This window comes from Diceros bicornis, chromosome 39 (assembly GCF_020826845.1).
Source record: "Diceros bicornis minor isolate mBicDic1 chromosome 39, mDicBic1.mat.cur, whole genome shotgun sequence".
Taxonomy (NCBI): domain Eukaryota; kingdom Metazoa; phylum Chordata; class Mammalia; order Perissodactyla; family Rhinocerotidae; genus Diceros; species Diceros bicornis.
The window spans coordinates 25,443,861-25,467,262 of record NC_080778.1 but is presented as its reverse complement, the minus strand read 5'-3'; the positions used below and the strand labels follow the sequence as shown (position 1 = coordinate 25,467,262).

General features: G+C 40.1%; 1 protein-coding gene across 1 annotated transcript; it reads right to left on the bottom strand.

The window, feature by feature from the left end:
- Positions 1 to 590: 590 nt before the first annotated feature.
- RAB32 (RAB32, member RAS oncogene family) lies at positions 591 to 22,374 on the bottom strand. Its single transcript, XM_058534237.1, has 3 exons — positions 22,120 to 22,374; positions 5,735 to 6,012; positions 591 to 1,348 (listed from the first exon to the last, which is right to left on the bottom strand). The coding sequence occupies exons 1-3, from the start codon at positions 22,361 to 22,363 to the stop codon at positions 1,199 to 1,201; spliced, it is 672 nt and encodes a 223-aa protein (XP_058390220.1). The 5' UTR covers positions 22,364 to 22,374; the 3' UTR covers positions 591 to 1,198.
- Between the last annotated feature and the right edge of the window lie 1,028 nt (positions 22,375 to 23,402).

Genomic DNA, 23,402 nt, shown 5'->3' with positions numbered 1-23,402 from the left:
AAGGCAAAAGTGAATAGACACAAAGTTTTCTAAGGCAGAAAAAGTCTACCTCATATACCTTTCTAGAACTACGTTAATTCAAAACAAAGGTTTCAGTCAAAATATTTATTCTGTTCCTTAATTGGGTTAAACAGTCATACAAAGATTGTGATCCTGCCTTAAATTTCTCATGTATTATACTTTAAATGTCCAAAACTTGATATAAAACCACACATGACCTAGTTTCTTTCATGATGCATACTGTAGAATCTCAGATTTAATCATATGTGCTTTGAAATAAACTCTCTCCTTGACCATTACTATTACAGATTTGAAAAGACCAGCTCCAGTTAGAGAGAGCTGCACAGTAATATCAATCAGGCCCTCAGTTATAGACATAAACACACAAGAAGAAGAGAGAGAAGTCCCTTCTCTTCTAGAGAGAGAAGAAATGAGAAGAGAGAAGGGACTAGAGAGAGAAGAAATGTTCATTTAAATTGTTTCCAACCACTAGCAACCAGATCCAGAATACCAGTGTGGTGTGAGTGCTCCTTGAGGAATTAGGAAGGGTATTTTAATGTGTTTGAGGAATAACCACATGCCACACTAGCTAGGACTAATTAAATTATAATATTTAAGGATAACAATTTTACATGAAATACCATAGTTTTGAACAGAAAAACAAATTGCTAAACAGGAACTTCAAGTCTTCTGCGGCTAACAGAATCTCAAAGCCTTTCTCAAAAGTGAGGATGGAACACAGAGACAAAAAAACAGACTCAAAAAATTACTGTAAGACTGCAGGTAAGTTTTATTACCACCCCTGTGTTTCCACCAAACGCTACAACCTGGAAGTCTTACCAAATCCTGAGGAACCGTCATTTAAAAAGATGTTAAAAAGGATGTAAACATTATCCTGAATACAACGCAACAACAGAGGCCTAAGTGTTCCTGCCTTAAGGTGTGGAACGACCAGCAGGACTACCTCACCAGACACCCCATTTCAGCGTAGGCTCCCAGACGTGCTGCCATTGTCACATTTTAAAAGGCGAAAGATTGATCTGATCTGAAGACAAACCAGAGCATTCATTTGAAAGCGCAGCCCTGGGAAGATTCACAGAGTGGCACAACCGCCACCTTGAATGCATTCTCAGGAATTTGCTGCAAACCGGAGAACCGAGTCAGGCTGCGTTCTGCACCCGAGAAGCAGGAAGCCATGTCAGCAACACTGGGACTTGCTCTCTGCGGGCGGGGTCCCCTCACCCAGTTTAATTTTGCTCCCATCATTTTCTTCACTGGGAAAGCTTTGGTGGTTCTCAAGAATATGCTCCACTAGGAACCGGGCTGCTTCGTCGATGTTGATGTTATCCTGTAACGCAGAAATGAGGAATACGATCAATTCTTAGGATTAATTCTTAGAAGAAAGCATTAAGAGTATGAATGGGAACAGGGCAAACCCATCAGAGGGGGCATTATAAGTACTCCAGCTCCATGTTCTCCAATACTAAAGTGCTTGCTTACTAAGAGCTCAATGCTATTGAGTAATGTGGCCATGGAACCCTCTTCTTTTTACACAGATTCACCCTTCCTGATGTTCCTGTTTTAAACTCTGCCACTCAGGTTCAATCAACTGTCTCCATGGTTGAAAAGGAATCTTCACCCTGCTCTGGGTTGCCACTCACATAAATGAAAGCATTAAAATGAAAGAATTCCTGCCCTTGAATATCTAATTCAAAAATTCAGGATATATTGTGAAGAGAAATGTCAAAGGGCTCAGGCCACATTAAAATATGATAAATGCATCATGTCACTCTCCCATCTCACAAATTATGACTTTTAGTTGTCATGTATAAATGAATCTGGAACAATGTTGTTGGTATCACGTCCATTAAGGATAGCCTAAGGAATCACTAGCTGTCACATCTGTGTGATTGACTTCTAAGTCGTCATTAAATACACAATGAGTATTTAGCATTTCATTTTTAAATAATTTCAGATTTACAAAAACATTGCAAAATAGTAAAAAATCTTCCTATATACCTTCACTCATATTCCTCAAACGTTAACACCTTAGATAACCAGAGTACAACTATCAAAATCAGGAAATTAGATAAAATTATTGTGTCAGCATTTATCTATCCACCTTATTCAAATTTCATCAATTGTCTCAAGGTCCTATTTCTGATGCAGGAGAGTAGCTGTATTTTGTGGTCATGTCTCCTTTAACCTGGGACAGTTCCAATCTCCTTGTCTTTCATGACCTCAACACTCCTGGAGAGTACCGGCCAGAGACTATCCCTCAGTTTGGGTCTGTTTGATGTTTCCTTATCATTAAATTCAAGTTATGCATTTTTGGCAGGAATACAACTAAGTCATGTGTCCTCAGTGAAGGAGGAGCCATATTTGCTTAAAGTCATGACTACCAGGCTTCTCCACTGAAAGTTACTGTTTTTCCCTTTGTACTTAGTAGCTACAAACATGTAAACATCCCGTTTTTCACCACACTTGTTCCCATTAATTTTAGAATCAAGTAATTCTTCCCTAAAACCATTATTACTGTGGTGTTTAATGGTGACTTTCTACTTCTATCATTCCTTCTACATTTATTGGTTGGAATTCTACTGTTAGGAAGAGCTTTCACTTCTCTCCCACTTATTTATTCATTTGTTTATTCATATCATGGGTTATTATTTTATTCTAAAGATTAAATCCATTACAATATTATTTACTTTGTTGCTCAAATGGTCTTAGATTTTGGAGCCACTCTAAGTAGGCTCTTGTGTCTTTTTGACATGTCTCCACCACTTTGTGAGTGTTTCCTTGTTCCTGGCACCACAAAATATCTCAGGCACATCTTTCCTTTTCTTGTCTCACCAGTCCTGAAATCAGTCATTTCTCCACAGAACTCCAGTGGTTTTTATTGGAGAACAATATTTAAAAACCAAATTCTGAGGACTTGGGATGCTCATTGGTTCTGTGGTGTCATTGCTCCTAAGTCATCTCATATATATGTATATACACATACACATAAACAAAGAAATATACATATTTATATATACAAAACGTGAAGTTCATATTACTCTCTCCAATTCCAACCCAACACCACGACGTGCATTCTAGCTTTCTCCCTTCTGTGTTCTACCTTTCTCAGACAGTGAGAAAGCTGCAGGACCTATGCTATTTATTCAGGTATCTTTTCCAGAATCAGCACAAGCTTTTTCACCTCTGCTCCACAGATAAGTATTAACTTTAACTAGAGTATTGATCTTTGAATGTCCAAATGTCATTAAGCTCCCACCATCCCCTTTGTATCAAATAATTATAATGTTCTCTAACTGCACTTAGTAGCAATCGATTAGGGACAGAAATTTCCATATTGTAGTATAATTAGTTCATACTTTTTCATATTAGAAATCCGTTATTTGCCATAAAAGTGAAAAGACAAAATTCATGAATTCAAAACTGTGTTTTGGCTATGTTCCTTTTGGGATTCAGATTGCTAGAATTGAAGCAAAAGTCAGATTTGAAGTTAGCTACTGGCCAGCTCAGAAGCATAGGTTTTTAGTGACACTTTGGCAGTACTTTAAGCCTTGACTAAAATTTTTTTTTGAGGAAGATCAGCCCTGAGCTAACATCTGTTGCCAATCCTCCTCCTTTTGCTGAGGAAGATTGGCCCTGGGCTAACACCGTGCCCATCTTCCTCTGCTTTATACAGGACACCACCACAGCATGGCTTGACAAGCAGTGCGTTGGTCCGCACCCGGGGTCTGAACCTACAAATGCCGGGCTGCCAAAGCGCAGCACACGAACTTAACCGATACGCCACCAGGCCGGCCCCTTGACTAAAATTTTTAACCTAAATTTTATATTACTGTTATTCTCTTGGAACATCTTGATTTATTACTAAAGAAATTCTGCAGATGGTGTTTCTAATATATTTGCAGGAAAGCACAGAACATACTTGAAACTTATACCCTTAACCAATGTTTCTTCCTCACCTCTACATGTAACCCTGTGTATAAATTTAACGAAGCTGATGACTCATAGTCTCAAGCTACAGGCTACATGACACCATCGTTTACAAATATTCCATGTAGAATCTGGGGACAAATTTGGATTTCTTACCTGAATGATTAATTCAAATAAAACATAAAGAGGAAATTTTATCTGCAATACATACATCTCCTCCACTAAATTTCATGATCTAATAAATATTTACACAAACCCACTAATTTTTTTCCACCAAAGCTGAAAGTGACACAAATCACCTAAGAAACACAGAGCAGGCAGAGGGCATGGCTTCCGGAACAAGTCTCTGTAAGAAGCCTTCCCTCTGTGATCTCTTCCCTCTTGTCTGGCTATGTGCTCATGCAGCACCTCTGGGCTTCATTTTTCTTCCACCTCTACTTTTATTTATACAACTAAATTTTAAGATGCTAGGATATATTTATTTAAACAAATTGCCTTTAGCTCAGGAGTAAACACTTCTGCCTCTAGCAGACATTATGTTTTCCAAGGATTCCATCATCACTCAGTATTTTCAGAGCATCTTTTTGTGCAGTCTCTCATAGCTTTGCTTTCATTATTCTGATCATCAGTGGCACCAAATCATCTTCCACTTTCTGGGTGGGTTTCTGGTATAGCTAAAAGTATTAAGTAGGTGGTTTGGAAGAACCAGACTTTTTAAAAAATATATACAAGAAATTCATAGAAGGCATCCTAAAAGCTGTAACTGTGTTAAGATTACAGCAAATTTATGGTTTTGAGTTTGTCACCACGGAATTTCTCAAACATTTCATCATTCTTACATAAGTCTGTCATTTGATCTCTAAAGAGAAACTTCCACATAAACAAGCCCCTTTCCCCCAAAATTCTGTGCTTGTAATTTTCACTTTTGCCTTCTTGTATATCTAGACTGTTAAGATTTTTCAACAGCCAACTTAAGCTTTTGTTTCTCTTCAAAAAATATTTTATCCAGCTTCTGTAATGGACAAAAAAAAAAATTCTCACTTTACTATTCATGAAGAAGCATGTCACAAATGTTGATACCTTCATCTTGTTCAAATTCTTTCACAAATAGTTAACATAAAACTCTTCAAACATCATCTGATTACGTTCCCTCTGACCTTTTCAATGCCTTTGTTAGTCCTACACATGACGTACGTCTTCACGAGGGACATCTGTGTCTATGTTTCATTAAGCCTTCCATAAGAATCAAAAATACTTGTGCTTGACAACACACTTCGTTCCCCATAAACTCCAGTTTCATGAGAAATGCTTCATTTAAAGACTCAAACTCACAGAAAATGTCATTGTTCTTTGCTCTAAATCATAGCTGATTTTTATTTTATTTTTTTTTGGTAAGGAAGATTGTCACTCAGCTAACATCTGTGCCAATCTTCCTCTATTTTGTATGTGGGACATCGCCACAGCATGGCCTGAAGAGTGGTGTGTAGGTCTGCACCCGGGATTTGAACCCACAAATCCCAGGCCGCCAATGCGGAGCCCACAAACTTAACTACTACACCACCGGGCGGCCCCAAGCTCATTTTTTTTTTAACGTAAAATCTACCATTCTATTCACTCTCCACTAACCAATTTTGAAAGCCTTCCTGCTGCTGACTGAAAGAAGCTATAACATATCCATGCTCTGCTTCCAAAAACCACTGACATAAATTCCTCTAAATACTGTATAGTTACAGCTCTGATATACAAGGGAACAGCAGAGCAGACACACACACAAAGCAGATCTCACCTTCGCGGAGGTTTCAAACCACCCACTGAAGCCATGTTCTTTGCAGAACTGGTCCATCTGGGGAGGACTCTGGCCACCATCCTTTTTCTGGTCGCATTTATTAGCTAAGAGGACAGCGGGAATAGGGCTGCCATTCGGAAGATGGACTTTACTATCCAGATCACTCTTCCATTTTAAGACCGCCTCAAACGTGGAACCTCTTGATAAATCAAAGACTACGAAAGCTCCAACAGCTTCCTTGTAGTATACTCTGGTCATGTTGCCAAACCGCTCCTGCCCTAGAAATAAATATAAGAAGAGATTAAAAAGTCATAATTCAGACAGAGTCTATATTTCGATATAACCCCTCTGACCTGAGAATAATGCTATAAACACGTATCTCCCATTCCATAGCAACATAAACTGGTGGGATTAAGGCCATATGCATAGAACCCGACCCACAAAGCAGAAGTGGCTAATCATGTGGTCTAAGCACAGAATTAACTAGTTTTATGTTCTGGCGTGTACAACTCATTCTCCATAAACACAAGATGACAGTACTTAAAGCTACAGAATCCACCATTCTCCCGTCCACTCCCCTTGGTTTAAGAGACCAGACAAGAATAGAAGAAAATGAAGCTTGCAGGAAGCAGATAAGTATGGTGGGTAAAATGCTAGTCAAAAAGATTAGGACTAGACACGAGATAAAGAGCTCAAGTTTTTAACTCATCTTTCCTTCACATCTCTAGCCTATACCCACTCTTGACTCAATATGCAAGACTGCTCGCCTCTAAGAAGGCAGACACGCAAACCTACTATTTTAGAACAAAAAGTGGCACAACTTCTTATTAAAAGAAGGATCAATCACAGAATTCTTCAAATATCACTGTAGTTTTAAAGTAATTTAACATGTTACATACTTTGGGGAAAAAATTTGCTTAACATACCATATCGGATGTTGCAAAGCATTCTCTTACTATCTGCTATCATACTATTCTTTGACATAGGAAGGACTCTTATCTTCATCTGACGGACAGAAAAAGATGCAGAGTTGCCTGGTCAGGAGTACACAGCACCGACTAAAGAAGCCTGGACTTGAACGTGGGTCTTCTGACTCCCACACACTACAGAAATATGATGCCAGCCATTCTGAGCTATCTTGCAGTTGCCTTGACTTCTACAGCTTGTATCTTCAGTCTGTCAAGCTAGTGACTAGAATGCTAAGGAAAAATGACTGGCAATCAATGCAAATCTAAGATTTCTAACTCTCTGACCAATGATAAAAACAAGATGATAGGACACTTTCCTATTAAAACACATGATGAAACACATGCTTTATCTACATTTTATTAATAGTAACAAATGCAAAGCTATGCCCAAATTAATATTTTTTCCTTCTCCGAATGCTACTGTGCCATCATACAATTTTAGATATTGCTTAATGGAATAATGAAAGAATACAACAGTCAAGATTAAATGGATAAACTTCAAGTTCATTTGTTTTGTAATGCCTCAAATAGGCTTCCCTGAAGCTGTATTATGATAGCCCAGAGGTCTGAATTTTATTACAACAAATGGTCACATATGAAACCCCACTATCACGCTCACATTTTATTGGTAATGTAAATCTGATCTGCCAACTCTATGGTTTATTTGATCACAATACTGACATTGTAAAAACTTAACGTTGTACAATTTTCCATAAACCTACATTTAATAATCACAGAGGCTATGTCGACTGTTCCAAATCAATATCACTGTTCTGCAAAAAGACTACGTAGGTTCATTGAAGTGGTTTCGACTCCAATTTTAACTAGAAAGTACACATGACCGATGACTTTGATTTTTATGAATTTTAATTATTAAATATGAAATGACTATGCCAACTAGGGAAATTAGCCTCATTCAGATATTCCAGATTACAAGATTATTACATAGTTATAAGAAAGTATTCCCTTAGACCATCCCTGCAATTTAGAACAGAGGGTAGGGTGCCAAGCTAGTAAAAGTATAGAAATTCAGTAAGTTAGAAAGAGATCTTTAGCTTCAGTGACTGTGGCTTTGTTTATTGAATCATCCATAAATCCCTAAAAACATTTCTTTCTACCAATTATACTAAATCATATTCGAATTTATACTCATATAAACTTTCTGGTAAAGTATACGAAAACCAGAAATGTATATGACAAGGAATTTTCGAGGAGGACCCTGTGGTTTAGCAATATCAATTAATTTTCTTTAGGTTGCAAGACGAGGATTCAAAACTCCCTACAATCTCAACATCATAGGGTGCTTTCTAAGAACCACACAATAGGGCAACTCAGAATAGTGTCAATTACACGGTTAAGCGAATGAAAAGGAAAGGTATAAACTAGAAGGAAAAAATGCAAATCCTCTATCTGAGAAAGGACTTGTACGCAGAACATATAAAGAACTCTCAAAACTCCAAAGTAAGACGATAAAAATTCAATTAAAAACGTAAGCAAAAGACTGGAATGGACGCTTTACCAAAGAATATATACGATGACAAATAAGCCCAGGAAAAGATGCTCAGCATCATTGATCATTGGGGAAATGCAAATTCAAACCACGTGAGCTGCCCCTTCAGGCCCACAAGAATGACTAAAATTAAAAACTGTGACTACACCAAGTACTGGTGAGAATGTGGAGTAAGTGGAACTTTCCTACACTGCTGGTGAGAATAGGAATTTAAAATAGTACAACCACTTTGGGAAACTATTTGGCAGTTTCCTAAAAATTTAAACATACGTCTACCATACAACCAATGCATATCACTCCTAGATATCTGCCCAAACAAAAGGAAAGCACATATTCATACAAAGTCATGTTCACAAATGCTTATACCTGCTTTATTTTAAGTAGCCAAAAACTAGTAGCAATCCAAATGTCCATCCACATAGGAACGCATAAACTATGGTATATCCACACAATAGAATACAACTCAACAATAGACGGAAGAAACTATGGATACAAGTAACAACATAGATGAATCTCAAAATAATTATGCTGAGTGCAAGAAGCCAGATCAGAGAGGGAATAGGCAATACAATGAGTCCATTTACACCAAATTCTAAAAAACAAAAACTATAGTGATATAGTGAAGGAAAGCAGATCAATGATTACCTTGGGCAAGGCTGGGGCACGGATTACAAAGGGGCAAGAGGAAATACTTTTGAGGTGATGGAAATGTTTGCAATCTTGATTGTAGTGATGTTTCACAAGTGTATACATATGTCAAAACTTATCAAATTGTACATTTTATTGTATGTCAACTGTACTGCAATAAAGCTATAAAAAAAATACTATCTACCTCTGATGGTCACCGGGAGGGTTAAATGTAGAATTCCCATCTGGGAGTCTTTTAGGGAAGTTTGGCAAACTATAGCTCATGGCCAAATCCAGTTAAATCAAGTTTTATTGGAATACAGTCACTCTCATTCATTTCTGTATTGTCTATGTCTGTTTTCATTCTACAATGGCAGAGTTGAGGAGTCACAACAGAGAATAAGTGGCCCACAACTTAAAATAATTTCTCTCAGGACCTTTACAGAAAAAGTTTGATGATTTCTGTTGTAGGGGGTCAGGAATAGTCTATAGCTTGAACCGGAAGAGGTATATAAAAATTCACCAAGGCATACACTTAAGGTCTGTGCATGTAGCTTGTACTTCAAGTTCAAAATGTGTAAAACACCAGGTCCATAGTAAGCACTGAATAAATGTTAGCTAATATTATTATTAAGTGCTCCATAAATGTAGTGCATAATGAAAGCCTGAGTATCCTTTTTAAAATGGTGCCAATTAAACACGGCAAAGCCTTAAACCATTAGCTAGTCACGTGCTGGACCTTGTAGTGGTCAAAAGTTTGCAGAGGAAAGTGAACTTGAGGAAAGCATAACTGTACTAGAAAATCAAAATATCAAGCACTCAATGGTCAAGTAACCCCAGGCAAGGAGCTTTCTCTTCCTAACCAAGCCAATGGTCTTTGAGATCTTTGGGGATCATCGAAGTCCCTTCCAACTGTCACTTTGATGTTTAAGTTTGTGTTTTAGGTTAGATGTGTGACAACTTCAGTGTGACAATGATTTTCTAAAGATTCTACAGTCATTGAATCCAGACAGCAATGGGGATCAACTGTAAATGATCCAGCATCAAAAGGCCAAGTCCATGCGTTTAGGGAAATCGCTTATTTTCCAAAAGAATAGTAAAATATACTTCCTATTTTACTGAGTTCGTATCTTTTTAAAAAAAAATTCTGAAGTAACCCCTTAGCGCTTCAGAGCTATTCCTGACCTGGTAAAAACAAGTAAGAAACAAAATTTTCTACAATACATGAAGTTTAATTAGGAAGTAGAGAAAGACAAGATGGACTGATGTAAAATAAAAATTTTAACATAAAATTAAGAGCTGCTCTCCACATACCTAACGGGTGAAACCTAGATTTAACTGTGTTGTTTCAAAGGTTTAAATAAATAGATATGGTAAGCTCTTCTACTTGTTAAACTTAATTTACTTCTGCTACTAGAGTAAGAGTTACATCCTGTATCTTTGTTATGCTTTCACTCTGGGTAGTTTTGGCTATTCCTTTACTATTGTGTAAAACAAAAACTCCAGTGGAAAATAAAACTAATGTTCATGAATATTCCATTCTCCTCCACTTATAAGTGTACACAGGATCACATTTTTCTGCCCCCACTTAATTAGGAGTGGCCAAGAGACCAGTCTTGGCCAACGAAATGTGAATAGAAGTGTCGCTTCCAAGCAGAATCACTTAGGTGCCAGCATTCTTCTCCTGCAGCAAGGCCTGAACTCTGATTCTGAGACGACCCTATCATCAGATGGTAGAGCTTCTGTTAGCCTGGGTCTTCAGGTGGCTCCAAGGAAAAACTGCCCTTATACCTCCCCATCACCCCCAAACCTCTGCCTCCTACTATGGCCATGTAGAAAGAGTTGAGGAATAATGATTTTAAACCACAGATTTTTAATGTCGCTGGAACTCCAATACAACCTAGTCTTTCCTGCCTGATACAACTCCCAAATCTCTTTTTACCTCTTATATCCAGATCTGATCTCTACTAAAAAATGTTTTACGTTCCTTCCATGGACCAGGCACTGTACTAGACAAAGTACAGTACTTTCATGAAAATAATGAAAGAATGAATATAATTCCCACTCCTAAGGAGCTAAAAGTCTATTTGAGGAAATAGACAAACTGATACCTTGATGTGGTAGGTGTAATCTGAGATATGAAGAGCATATTATGGGATCAGGCAAGAGGATGCTATTCACTGAGGTGTTTGTAAGCTAATCTAATCAGTCTTTTTGAAAGATACATTATCAAGAAATGCCATTCAAATGCTAACTCGTCATGAAAATATAGTATCTTCATAAACTGTCTTTATTCCTTTATTTCCAGACTGTGACTTTCAGGTTGGATGCAGCAATGCACATAGCCCATGGGCAGTCAGCCTGGCCAGAGCCATGCTACCATCAGTGGATTACATGGCTTCACGTGGAACTTCTAGATGCAATTTCCCCACAGTGCTCTGAGTCATCCCCATGAGAATTATGCATTCTCCTACTTCCCCTTTCACAAAACATCAAGAGTCAGCCCTTCTTAGGTTTAAAAAAGGGCTAAGAATCAAACTAATGGGAAACACTTGCACATTTAAACTAGCATTGCATTTGAACTCTATACAATCTTAGACATTTTATTAAAATTTTAGACAAGAAATATAAAGTATACTCTCTGAGAGAGGTAGCCAATTTCAATCCAAGAAATCTTTATTATTCTGGAATTCTACTTTCCACAAATACATCAATAAAATGTAGGAAATTCCTGCCATGCCAAATGTTCCTGGGTTGTGTGCCATGAAAGGAACGGACTGGGCAGAGGAGAAAGTCTGCAGTTATGAAATACAAAGACAGCTGCATTAGTTTTGTTTCATGTGGGGGGGGTGTGTGTGTGTGTGTGTGTAGGCGTGTGTGGGTGTGCAGTTAAAGCTTACAGCAATATGGAAATTCAGCAGAACGCGGGGAAATCTTCCTCTTACTAGGTCTGCAGAAGTAGATGCAGTTCAGACAAGTGGAAGAAATCTAAGCAACACCATCCCCTTTGACCAGCTCGATGGTTATTTCTTACTGGAGGGGGAGGGACCACTCTCAGGCTTTCCCGACAAAACACTTAAATGGACAATATTATAACTGGAAGATAACACTCCAGATCATCTAGTCAACCTCTCTTATTTTATAGATGAGAAAATACAGTCCCAGGGAGATGAAATTACTGAAACTTCCTAGGTTGATTTGTTACCTAACGCGCTGTCCGATCTGTGAGCCACTATTTTCTGGAGTATACGTTGCTCCTTATGTCCCTGTGTTTTCAAATGGATCCAGGCAGTATCATCAGTGTAGGAGTGACTTAAGGATAGCACGGCCCTATTACAAAAGATAAACCCTTTCTCTGCATCCCCTAGCGCTTTATCACAGCAGCTAAGGGCAGATGCCCCACTGCTGAATGCATTAATTACTCCAATTCTAGAGACAGACTTTTTCATCCATATTGCTGTGGGCATATTGCCAGCATATTCCAAATAACTATAAAATGTTTTATCCTTTAAGAAGATATGTTATTTCCTTCTCTAGAAGAGGGAACCTTTATTACAACTTGGCAATGAGAAAGGAGAAAAAGAGCACAGTGCTAGTCAAGACACTTAAAGCTGCACGACTTCTTATATACCCAAATGGGTGAACCTTAAGGCACACACACATTGGCAAAAGGATTAAATGTTTATCTAATATTTGGGAGTATTCAACACTAATTACTTTAAAAAGGAACTGAGACAAATAATAAAATATATTTCCAAGAATATGTATTCCAATTAGGGAAAAGAAAACCACAAAATAGTTTGCCTTCTCTCTTTATAGCTAATGCAAATCTTCAAAAGGAAAGTATTTCCCTTCATATTTGAAATGGAAAGTACTGCATTGTGAACTGTTATCAGAAACACAGGCCAGAGATGCCTTCTCTTATGATATTAATTACTGGTCTTGTTTAGTTTTTTAATGTTTACCTTAATATTTTATGTTCATGCCCCCATTTGATAAGTCATCTAAATGTCTCAATGTTGTTTGAAACTCAAAATATAAATTTTCCAATGAAAAACAAATCAAAGCAACAGGACAATTGGTGCTTAGTTTTCCAAGTATCAACACTTAGCCCTGGGGCCGGCCCCGTGGCTTGGTGGTTGAGTGCGCACGCTACACTGCTGGTGGCCCGGGTTCGGATCCCGGGCGCGCACCAACGCACCGCCTCTCTGGCCATGCTGAGGCCGCGTCCCACATACAACAACTAGAAGGATGTGCAACTATAACATACAACTATCTAGAGGGGCCTTGGGGGGAAAAAAAAGGAGGAGGATTGGCAATAGATGTTAGCTCAGAGCCGGTCTTCCTCAGGAAAAAAAGGAGGATTAGCATGGATGTTAGCTCAGGGCTGATCTTCCTCACACACATAAAAAAATAAAAAATAAATAAATAAACACTTAGCCCTTCCCACCCACTGAATCACTGAGCTACATATTCTCACTCAAGATGATCTGGTGAAAATGTATAGTTTCTAGTGAGTACAAGGAAAGTCCTTTAAAACAAAATCCTTAAATTTCATTGTGCATTTCAGAGATGAAGCTCTTCTAACAAGCTTGTGTGGTTGGTGGCTGATAGTTCAAGACCCGGTCAAAATATACTTGAAGTTCAGTCATTTGCTCTAAGAGGATAATTATCCATCCATTAAAAATTTTTATAACTCAATATAGGTAATAATGTGATGTCATAATGGGTCTTGGGTTTTATTTGTAAGAGGCTACAATTTGTAGCCACATAGGCTTTGCTATTTTTAGGGCATCAAGTTAACGACTCATTATACCACTACTTTATCAGCCATTATAAACTTGCCTCAGCGTTACCCTTTAACATGCTAAAATTACAGGCATTGCTAGAAGTAAAACCATTTCTTACATTAAAGAACTACCAAAATACTAACCGATAAAGCAATGTAACTAAAAACAGACTGTCCTGCTAGTTGCCCATTTTTAACCCACCAGCTTGCACAATTTTTCATAAAACAAATGGCTGTATTATCTTCAGATAAAACAGGTTTAAAAGATAATGCATCAAATTAGCACATCTGAGTTTGGATTTGATATGCACTGAATTTCACAGTTTAACATTGTACTACTAAGAAAGTAAAAGGAGTCACATGATTTTACACAATTCCATTCGTTTATCTGGTTTTCCTTCTGATCATATATGAAAGGGAGACAATAGCATAACAGTTAAACCTTTGGAGTCAGAATTATCTGGATCCATGCCCTAACTCTGCAAGTCATAGTTGTATAGATCTTGGGAAAACCACTTAACCTTTCTGAGTCTACTCATCTGTAAACTGGGAAGAAATTCTATTTTTCCAAATTAATGTAAGTATAAATGAGAATAAAAATAAAATGAATGACAGTGACTAGAAAACAGCTTTTAACTAATGTTAACTATTATTATGAGAGGGTCAGTGACTGAAAGTTTCCAACTCTAGGATTCTATATTTCTAAATATATTTGGAAATATATTTCCACCCGGAAAAATAAGCATTATAGGAAAAGACAGGCAAAGTTGTTATTTAAATCATGTACAAAGCATCGTTTTTACTCATACCACCATCTTTTAAGATTGAGATTAAACCTGTTTGTCAAGCAAACGAGTAACAAACTGAATACTGAAAAATTAACAAATACCTAAACTAAAAGGAAAATAAACTGCTTTGAGATGGTAGCAGCGATATGACTAAGTAGTCCTCAAAAGTACTTATTCCCAGGTACATGCCAATTCAGACTCTGGAATTTTCTCTTTGCTAACTTGAGACAGCTGGGCATTTGTGGTATTTAGGTCACTGTGTAAGGTCTGTCTACACAACTATTTACATCTTTTGTGGTAACTCAAAAAAACAGCTGATGTTAATCAATTTAAAGTAAGGAGTAAAAATCAAAATATCTTTTTGATTTGTGTCCAAAGTCACAATGGTTTTAGAAGTTTAAGATATGGCTTTTTCTTTCTTAACCAATCTGTTCAACAGAAGCAAGAAACGTACTGTCCCTGTCCTGTAAATGCTCGTGTCTCCATATACTACCCTCAAAGGGAGACTTTTGATATAGCCACACAGACAAGGAGGGGGTGACGTAAATAAAAGGGACTTAGTGGTAATGGAAGGTGAGTGTGAGGGAGCCTGGGGGGCAGCAGGCTTGTCCCACTAAGTGGAGAACTCCTGCAGTGCAGTGAGAGGATGGGTCTTCTGGCAGACTGCAACGAAGCCAATGACAGGACAACAGTTCTCTACTTTAGTATAATCAGATCACCCATGGTGTCTGGTAAACTGTAAATTTCCAGGTCCTACCTCTAGGAATTCTGATTTGGGAAGCATGGAGGGTTGCGAGGTGTCTACTCCAATATCCCTTTGCAGAATTTTATTTGGGGAAGCATGTATCCAATTAAAAAAAAACAGTCCTGGATTTCCTAGCTGCCCTTGCAGTAAGACATGCCCATTTGACTGGACCACAAAGACCAAGAATATGGCCAAGGAATAGCTGAGGGGTGAAATGCCAGCTTTAGTCCATGAAGACTTTATGGCTCTGCTCACCAGCCTCCCACTGCCCAACCACAGACTTACCACGTGAGAGAATTAACTTCTCTCTTGTCAAACCATGACATATGGGGACGTTTATCAGAGGAAGCCAAATCTACTAATATGGTTGATGCCAAAGAATCTGCATTTTAACTATCTCAGGTGAGTCTAATGGAAGAGGTTCCATACATCTAATGTAAATCACACTAAAAAATTCCGACATATTTAGCTTCATTTGAAGAAGCAATCAAAAGTTACTGCAGAAGACGCTTAAGGAAAATATCTGGATAGAAGTGAGTGAAAATAATGGGGAAGAAGAGAATGTAAGGTCATCTGTCAGCTAGAAAGACCAACAGAGATCCTTAAACTAAACCCCTCCTATCCATTTATTTTTATGTGGTTCATCTCTCTCAAAAGAAGAGTGAAGAAATTACATGTTCCTAGCCTCCTCAACTGTAAAAAGTGCAAAAAACTCTTCTGAAAACATAATTGAATGGAATTCTAAAGCACCTTTTTCTTTTTTTATAATTTTATTTATTTTTTTCCCCCAAAGCCCCAGTAGATAGTTGTATGTCATAGCTGCACATCCTTCTAGTTGCTGTATGTGGGACGCGGCCTCAGCATGGCCGGAGAAGCGGTGCATCAGCGCGCACCTGGGATCCGAACCTGGGCCGCCAGCAGCGGAGCACTCGCACTTAACGGCCAAGCCACGGGGCTGGCCTGAAAGCACCTTTTTCTTGATCTTTTCTCTCACCCTCCAGAAATCTCCCCACATTTATATGGCTGTGTTCTTTTTATTTTGCATCCAAGAGAAGATCTCTACAACTGTAATACAACTTAAACTTGTCACTTACCCCACTCTCTACTACTTAAGTGTTGATTAAGTGTGAAACCCTCACTATTTTAAGGATGTGCTATTCCCCAGCTACAAATGTAAGGCCTTCAAAGTTTTCTTCTTTGGAAGAACATTTTCTCTCATCTCTCAATCTATTTTAATAAGTGCTTAGGAAACGTATTAATCATGTTTTTTTGTTTTCTCTATTTTAGGATACTTTGACATCTTGAGGCCTTGCAGACCAGGGGAGGGACTGCCTCTCCCACGGTTGACTAATTCCTGGAGACAGCAATTTGCTGACAGCACATCTTTGATAAGCAAACCAACCAATCCCAGTCCACACCTTCATCTGCCATCTTTTATCAGGCTCCTGCAGTCCAGGACACTATTCTCCTAAATATAGGGTGACCTGATTCAGGGTGATTCTCCTGATTTAGGGTGACCTAAAGCGCCCCATGGTCAGGTACTAGACAACTAGGGACCACCCCTATAGCCTAGAGCCCACTGAAATCTTTCAAACTAGCCAATTCCAAGCTTGCTCAGCTTGCCTACCCTGTCTCATCCATTCCTTCCTGCAAAAGCCACAATAAAGGCTCCAGCCCATGACTTCCCCTTGCTCCTTCTGCCTCCTGCCCCACGCTGGTGCTTCCCCATGTGACCCTGCATGGGTTTCCTCCTTCTAGGAACTGTGAATAACTATCTGTTCAATGGCAATCATCTCCTAATGGACTGGCCTCATCACACCTGCATAAAAGCAAAGTCCTGGGTACATTTTAAAAGAGAATAAGAATCATTGAAATTTCCATATCAAAAGCTTAAGAAAATTGGAAGGTCAGGATAACATACACATGATGTATAAAATTTCTCCTAAAATATATTTGAAAACAACACTGCATCTCTGGAATAATGCATGGTTGACAGGTTTAATTAGTGAGATCACAGAGCAGACCAGGCAAACATCTGTAATTATTACCTTGCTTTTCCAGGGTGTGCTCTGCAACCAAATACCAATAAAACAGCTTTGTTACCTTCAGAAAAGTCCACAGTTTGGAAATAGTCTTTCAAAATGCACACACACAAAATGATGGAGCCAATCAAAAAGTGTCTTCCTTGGAAATACTATGCTTCATAATTAAAAGAAGCATAATAATGGGAAATTCTGCATTGATAACATAAGAAGATGGTAATTATTACAATGGGTATAAAACAGGAGTCAAATGCCCTAATACAGGGATGACCAGAATATCTGAAAATTTAGACAAGAGTTAACACTACTGTTTTGACATCAGTGAACCAAAAATCCACTACACTATTAAAAGCTTATTGTTTTCATATCCAGAGTCATGAGACCTGTCTCTGTACAGCGCCATTGACTACCTGTGTTTTCTTGGTCAAGTTTCTACACCTTTCTGTATTTAGACTATGGGGTCTCTAAGAGCCTATAATTCAATTCAAACAGTAAAATGATTAGGCAAATGGTTGGGAGCAAAGTCAAGTTTTACTATTTCTTGTCACTGCTCCACTGTCTCTACAGCTAACCTGAGCATCTTTCAGCTTACATGCACTAATTGAGGCAACTAAAAATGGTAACAGATTCAAAAAAGGAAAGACAACAGGCATAACATTATCACGGGAATTTCCATGCACGGTAACACAAATATGCTGTTTTGATGACCATCCTGCCTGGGCAATTGTGAATGCACAGTCCAGACTGGGGCACCCAAAGGTGTCTCAGGACTCAAACTGAGGAAGACTTAAAGATGTAAAATGGGACAGTAGGCTTTGCTTGTAATTCAGCACACCAGTTGAGCCTGAATAAGACTGAGGATGGCAAGATTGTACAAGAGTCAGATGTAATAAAGATTTAAGAAATCCTTTTAAATGAGTTAAGTAATTGGCCACCACTAAGAACTAGGAAAGTTATTGCAGTACTCAGCACTTAAGACAGAGACTACAAATAACTACACAGATTAATTCCTCAAAGCACCACTTCTTCATATTTAGAAGACACTTGAGTATTAATAATCCCTGACTGACAGATACTTTGAAAGTCAAGAAAGCATCAGAGGTAATATGCCAGATTCTTGGCCATGAAGGGTTACAGGAGAGTTATGAAAGATGACAAGAAGGGACTGCTAGATATAGTAATTGGCAATGTGCTAGATGGAACAAGGAAATCAGGACCGACAATCTAATTTGGGTGGGAATCAAAAAAATAATAAGTGAATCTAAGTATAGTTTATATAATTTATAATGTCTTCCAAGCATGCATTTTATGCTTTGGTAAATAACATTTACATGAACTTCAGAGCAGATCACTCTTGATTTTTCCTTTGGTCTAAAGGAGAGGTACTCACTCAGATTTTTATAAAGAAATTTTTATCCTAAAAAGTGAAGGGTGGCAGAATATGCCACCCTTAAAAATGTCACTTTAATATAAGGATTATTTGGAACTAAAGGCACTTGAAAAGCAGGGAGTGCAAGAAGGGCATTCTCCCCTCTTTTTTTCCAGAAGGCAGGAGACAAAACTTCCATGTGAGAGATGTCCTCCGTATATGGGAGGAAGGAAACATTCTTATCCACCAGAGATGGGGCGTTGAAGCTGAGAGAAGTCTGTACAAACAAACCTCGTTAAAATAACTCTTATCTTCCTTTAGTCTCCTCATATAGTTTAATTATTTTTCCACAATTGCTTCTCCTCATTCAACCTAGTATAAAAATTGCAAAAAAAGGGCAAAAAAAAAAAATGAACACTTCTTTGGGTCTTCATTTGCCTTATGAGGGCTCTCATGTTACATGAAACTTATATTAAATAAATTTACATGCTTTTCTTCTGTTAATCTGTCTTATATCAATTTGCTTCTCAGACGCAGGTGAAAACTCTAAGAGGGCAGAGGTAAAATTTTGCCTCCCTACAAAATCAAATCACTTCAATGAATTCATGAAGATTATATCTAAATGGAGAAACTTTTTTTTAAGATTTAGCCTAGACCGGCCATTCAACCTACCTAGAAAATTCTATAGTTGCTAAAAAGCTTACAACGAGAAGTAAGCCAAATATTACTTCATCTATAATATGCATTAAAAGGAAGATCAGAAACATCTCTCTAAAACATCTTATTTTAGTATGCATTTATTAAACTATCTTTAAAATTGTACCAAAGACTTCAATATTTTAGTATATTTCAGTTATGTTTTGAGTAAGAGTCTCAAAGGAGGTATGAATTAAGAGACAGAAATTGCCTAACACAAAAATTGTATTAAACAGTATCTGCATTTTAAAGCTACATTCATTTGACACAATGAGAAAGGATTCATAAGGCCTGTACCCAAGAGTCGCTATGGTTCTAAATTTGAAGAGTTTAGCTTAAACTGCTTGTCGACATTTACAGAAAACATTTGGACAACTCGTGCCTGTCACACTTGCCAAAGTATGGCAGATCTTCAAGTATAGAGACACAACATAATTTCTTTACCACCCTTCCCATCTCTAAAGCAACAACAAAGTTAACTAGTAATAACACCACACCCGCAATTAGTCCCGTCAAGTGGCTGGTTCCACCTACGGTTTTGCAATCAAGGAATATTTCTGTCCTTTGAGAATTAAATATGATTCAAGTTTGTTACTTCATAAGGGAAATATGTTTAGCCATGAGGAAAACTTTTTGGAGTGGCCTTCAGTTTGCCTTCATCACATCATTCTTACTTAATTCAAATGGTATGAACTAGGATTCACTAGAAGTCCCAATATTCAAAGCAAACACAGTTAATGTTGTTGCTCCCAAAACCTTAAGTTAAAGCCAAGTTATTTTTGTCTCTCAATTTCTTTATATATTAAGACTCCATGTCCAAAAACTTCATTTATAAAATGAGCCTAATAATTTCCAAGTACCTCCTAACTTTCCTTCTAATCTTGTTCATTGCTGGTGTGTACTTGCTGAATGGTATATAACATCCAGGAATCCCTTTTGGGGATCTTAAAGTTCTGCCTTCCTTCCTAGCAAAGCTGAACCTTTGGATTTAGGCAAAAGTGCAAGGATATCCCATCCAGGCAGACATGGACTAGAGTCTGATAAAGACTGAATATGTCCCCTCCTTGGCTGTACAGGTCTGTTTAAGAAGCATAAAAAAAGAAGAGGTGATACCCAGGAAGAAAACTCTTAGTTATGATTTGCCTTCCCAAGTCTCCAAAAATAAGCATTTTTCCTTGAAGCTTAAATATACAACTGTGTCATAAAAATCTACTTATTCTTACTCATTGACCTGCCTGCAGGGGGACACAATCATAATTTAATAGCTACATTCCACATTATTTTACATGAAGACTAAGGCAAAAGCAACAACTCTCCCAGGCAGGGGTTTAAATCATCTTCATGGAAACCCACAGCTACCCTGAAGATTCCTGGAGATGACTGGCACGTGGTAAAGCAACCTTCAGAATCCATGACTTGGTCAAGAAGCAACACTACTGTTCTAAGCGTTCTGTGAAACAGAAGGAAGTGTTTCGAAAGAAGCCTCTGGCTTCAAAAGATGACTTTTCAAACGAACTTTTGTCTTCTGTAACCAAAAAAAAGAAAAAAGCTGAGCCCAAGGCTGATTATACCCTTTCTCTGAGGCACTGACGTACATAAATTTATTCTCATACAAGGTAGAAGTCTGTTCTTAAATAAATGAGCATACAGGTTATAATTCTTGAATACGTACTTTCTCATGCAATAAGCTGTTGATGAAAAGAGCACTACCCAGCAGACAGATCTGTGTCCCTCCCCCCCATCCCACTCTGCTACCAACTGGTAACCATACCTTCAGTTTATGCATCTGTAGGATGAAGGATGGTCTGTCTCTCCAACCCTGAACATGCATCCAAATGCTCTATTGCAGACCGAACTTCTTAACACTGATAATAACTGAACACGGTAACTTTTGGTACCACCTCCATATTTAAACTTTCCAAAAGTTATCTTTTTAAATGCCCACATTCCACTCACTGCATCAGCAGAGTTCAAGTTTTCATAAATTAGAACAAGGAGAATATGTACCCACTCAGAGAGGGGTATTATGCTCCAAATTGTCAACAGAAAGCAAACGCCAGGGAAACAATATCTTGAGGGGGGGGGCGGAGGGGGGCTAGGTGTTGGTTTAGGGAGAGAGGAAGGAGCATAAGGTTGCAAGAGAAGCTTTCCCAAATCTCTACCTGGGTGGCCTGACTTAGAATGAGAGCATAGTATTTGAAGAACGAAGTTGCACCCCCAAAGCGGGGTCTCAGATCCAAAGTGGGTGAGGAAAAACATTCTGAAAAGGAACCCGGTTTCTTCTAGTCCTGGTTGTGTCATTAACGAGGAGTGTAGCTTTGGGTAAGTCTCTCCAACCCTCTGAACTTCAGTTCTCGTCTGTGAAATGTTAAAGCTAAACGAGAGGAGCCGGCCTCCTCCCTCTCCCTCTCCCTGGTGCACGATGAGCTGGTGCATATCCAGAGCTCAACCTTCGGGACAAGGCCCCATGGCTTCCTCACCTCCAGCGCTGGAGCAAAGGGCCTCCTTTCCGTCTCTTAAAAATAAGAGGGCTTTCCGGAGACAGCAGAGGCATCTAACCGGGCTTGCTTGTTTATGCATTTACTTCTCTGGTCCTGCTTTTAGGTCCTTCCACTATACTGCCCGTTCTATTGTCCCGACCCCACTGGAGTCCACCCGACCACGTCCCGGGCCATGTCCCTATTTCCTTTAGTCTCTTTCTTCTACACACACACAAGGCAGGCGAGTTCAGACGGAGCAGACAGCACGGCGAGAGGGGACGGAGAGGAACCGGGGCGCCCCGGGCTCCCTCCCGACGGCTGGGACACGCGGGGACGCCCCCTCCCCGGGCTCCGCGAGGCCCCCCGCTTACCCGCGATGTCCCACAGCTGCAGGCGCACCAGCGTCCTGCTGTCCCAGTGGAGCACCTTGAGGGCGAAGTCCACGCCGATGGTGGCCCGGTAGTGCTGGGAGAAGAGCTGGTGCACGTAGCGCTTGATGATGCTGGTCTTGCCCACGCCGAGCTCGCCGATGACCAGCACCTTGAAGAGGTGCTCGCGGGTCTCGGGCCCGGCGGCCGCCCCCCGGCCCGGGTCCCCGGCCCCCCCGCCCGCCATGAGCGCCCCCGCCCCGCTCGAGCCGGCCGGCCGCTCCCGGGCGCGCGCCGGCCCCCTCCCCAGCCGCGCGCCGGACCCCCGCGCGCCCCCGGACCCCGCGCGCGCCCCGACTCCCCGCGGCCGCCGCCCTCCGCGCCGCCTGACCGGTCACAGGACCCGGAACCGGCCGCCCGCGCGGGGCGGGGACAGGCCGGGCCGGCCTGGCGGGGGAGGGCCGGGAGGACCCGGGCAGGCCGGCCGGGACGCGCCACTTCCTCCCCCCGGCCCCTCGGGCTGGGGTGGCGCGCAGCCCGGCCGCCCCCTGCTGGCCCCGGGGCCCGGCCAGGAGCCCCCGGGAGCCCGGGCCGCTCCAGGTCGGCCTGAAAAGCGCCGGCGCCGCTGAGCTAGACGGTGCAAGGCCGGCTCGGAGCGCGGAGGGGCGGGAGGGGGTGGTCCAGGGGCGGCCCCGCTGGGAGGCACCGGCCTGGGGCTGCACTTCCTTCCCCGGCTCTGCCCGGAGAGAGCTTAAGCCCTGGAGATCCTGCCTTGGATTCTCTCTCGCGGCCCACCTCAGAAGACGCGAAAAGGAGTGGCACAGTGACTCTGAAAGTGACAAAAGACTGACAACACTTTAGTATTTAAACGAAGGAATGAGCCTGAGGAAGAAGTCCAAGGGTCTCTAAAACCACCTTGTTTTACTTCCCTAACAAACATACAGAAAAAGACTTGAAGCCTTCAGCTGGCAGAGGCTCTGGGATAAATCCTAGGAACTGATTGAAAAGTCGTGGGTGGCACTGAGGACTTTGATTTTAAAGAAGAAGGAGAGGAAGCCTTACCTTGCTAGCTGTGTTTATCAAATCGAGGGATGCTCTCCCCCATAATATTTAGAAAACCTGGAGCTGTTAGCCTCTGGAAGCGTCCTTAAATAAACGGAAGCAGCTGCTCACCCGGTCACCCTCCCTCTGACAATCATTGAAAAATGTGTTTCAGACGTGGAGGCTTTTTAAAATTTAGAAGTCAAGGTGGGAGTAATACCTTTTCTAGAAGAGCTATTGAAAAA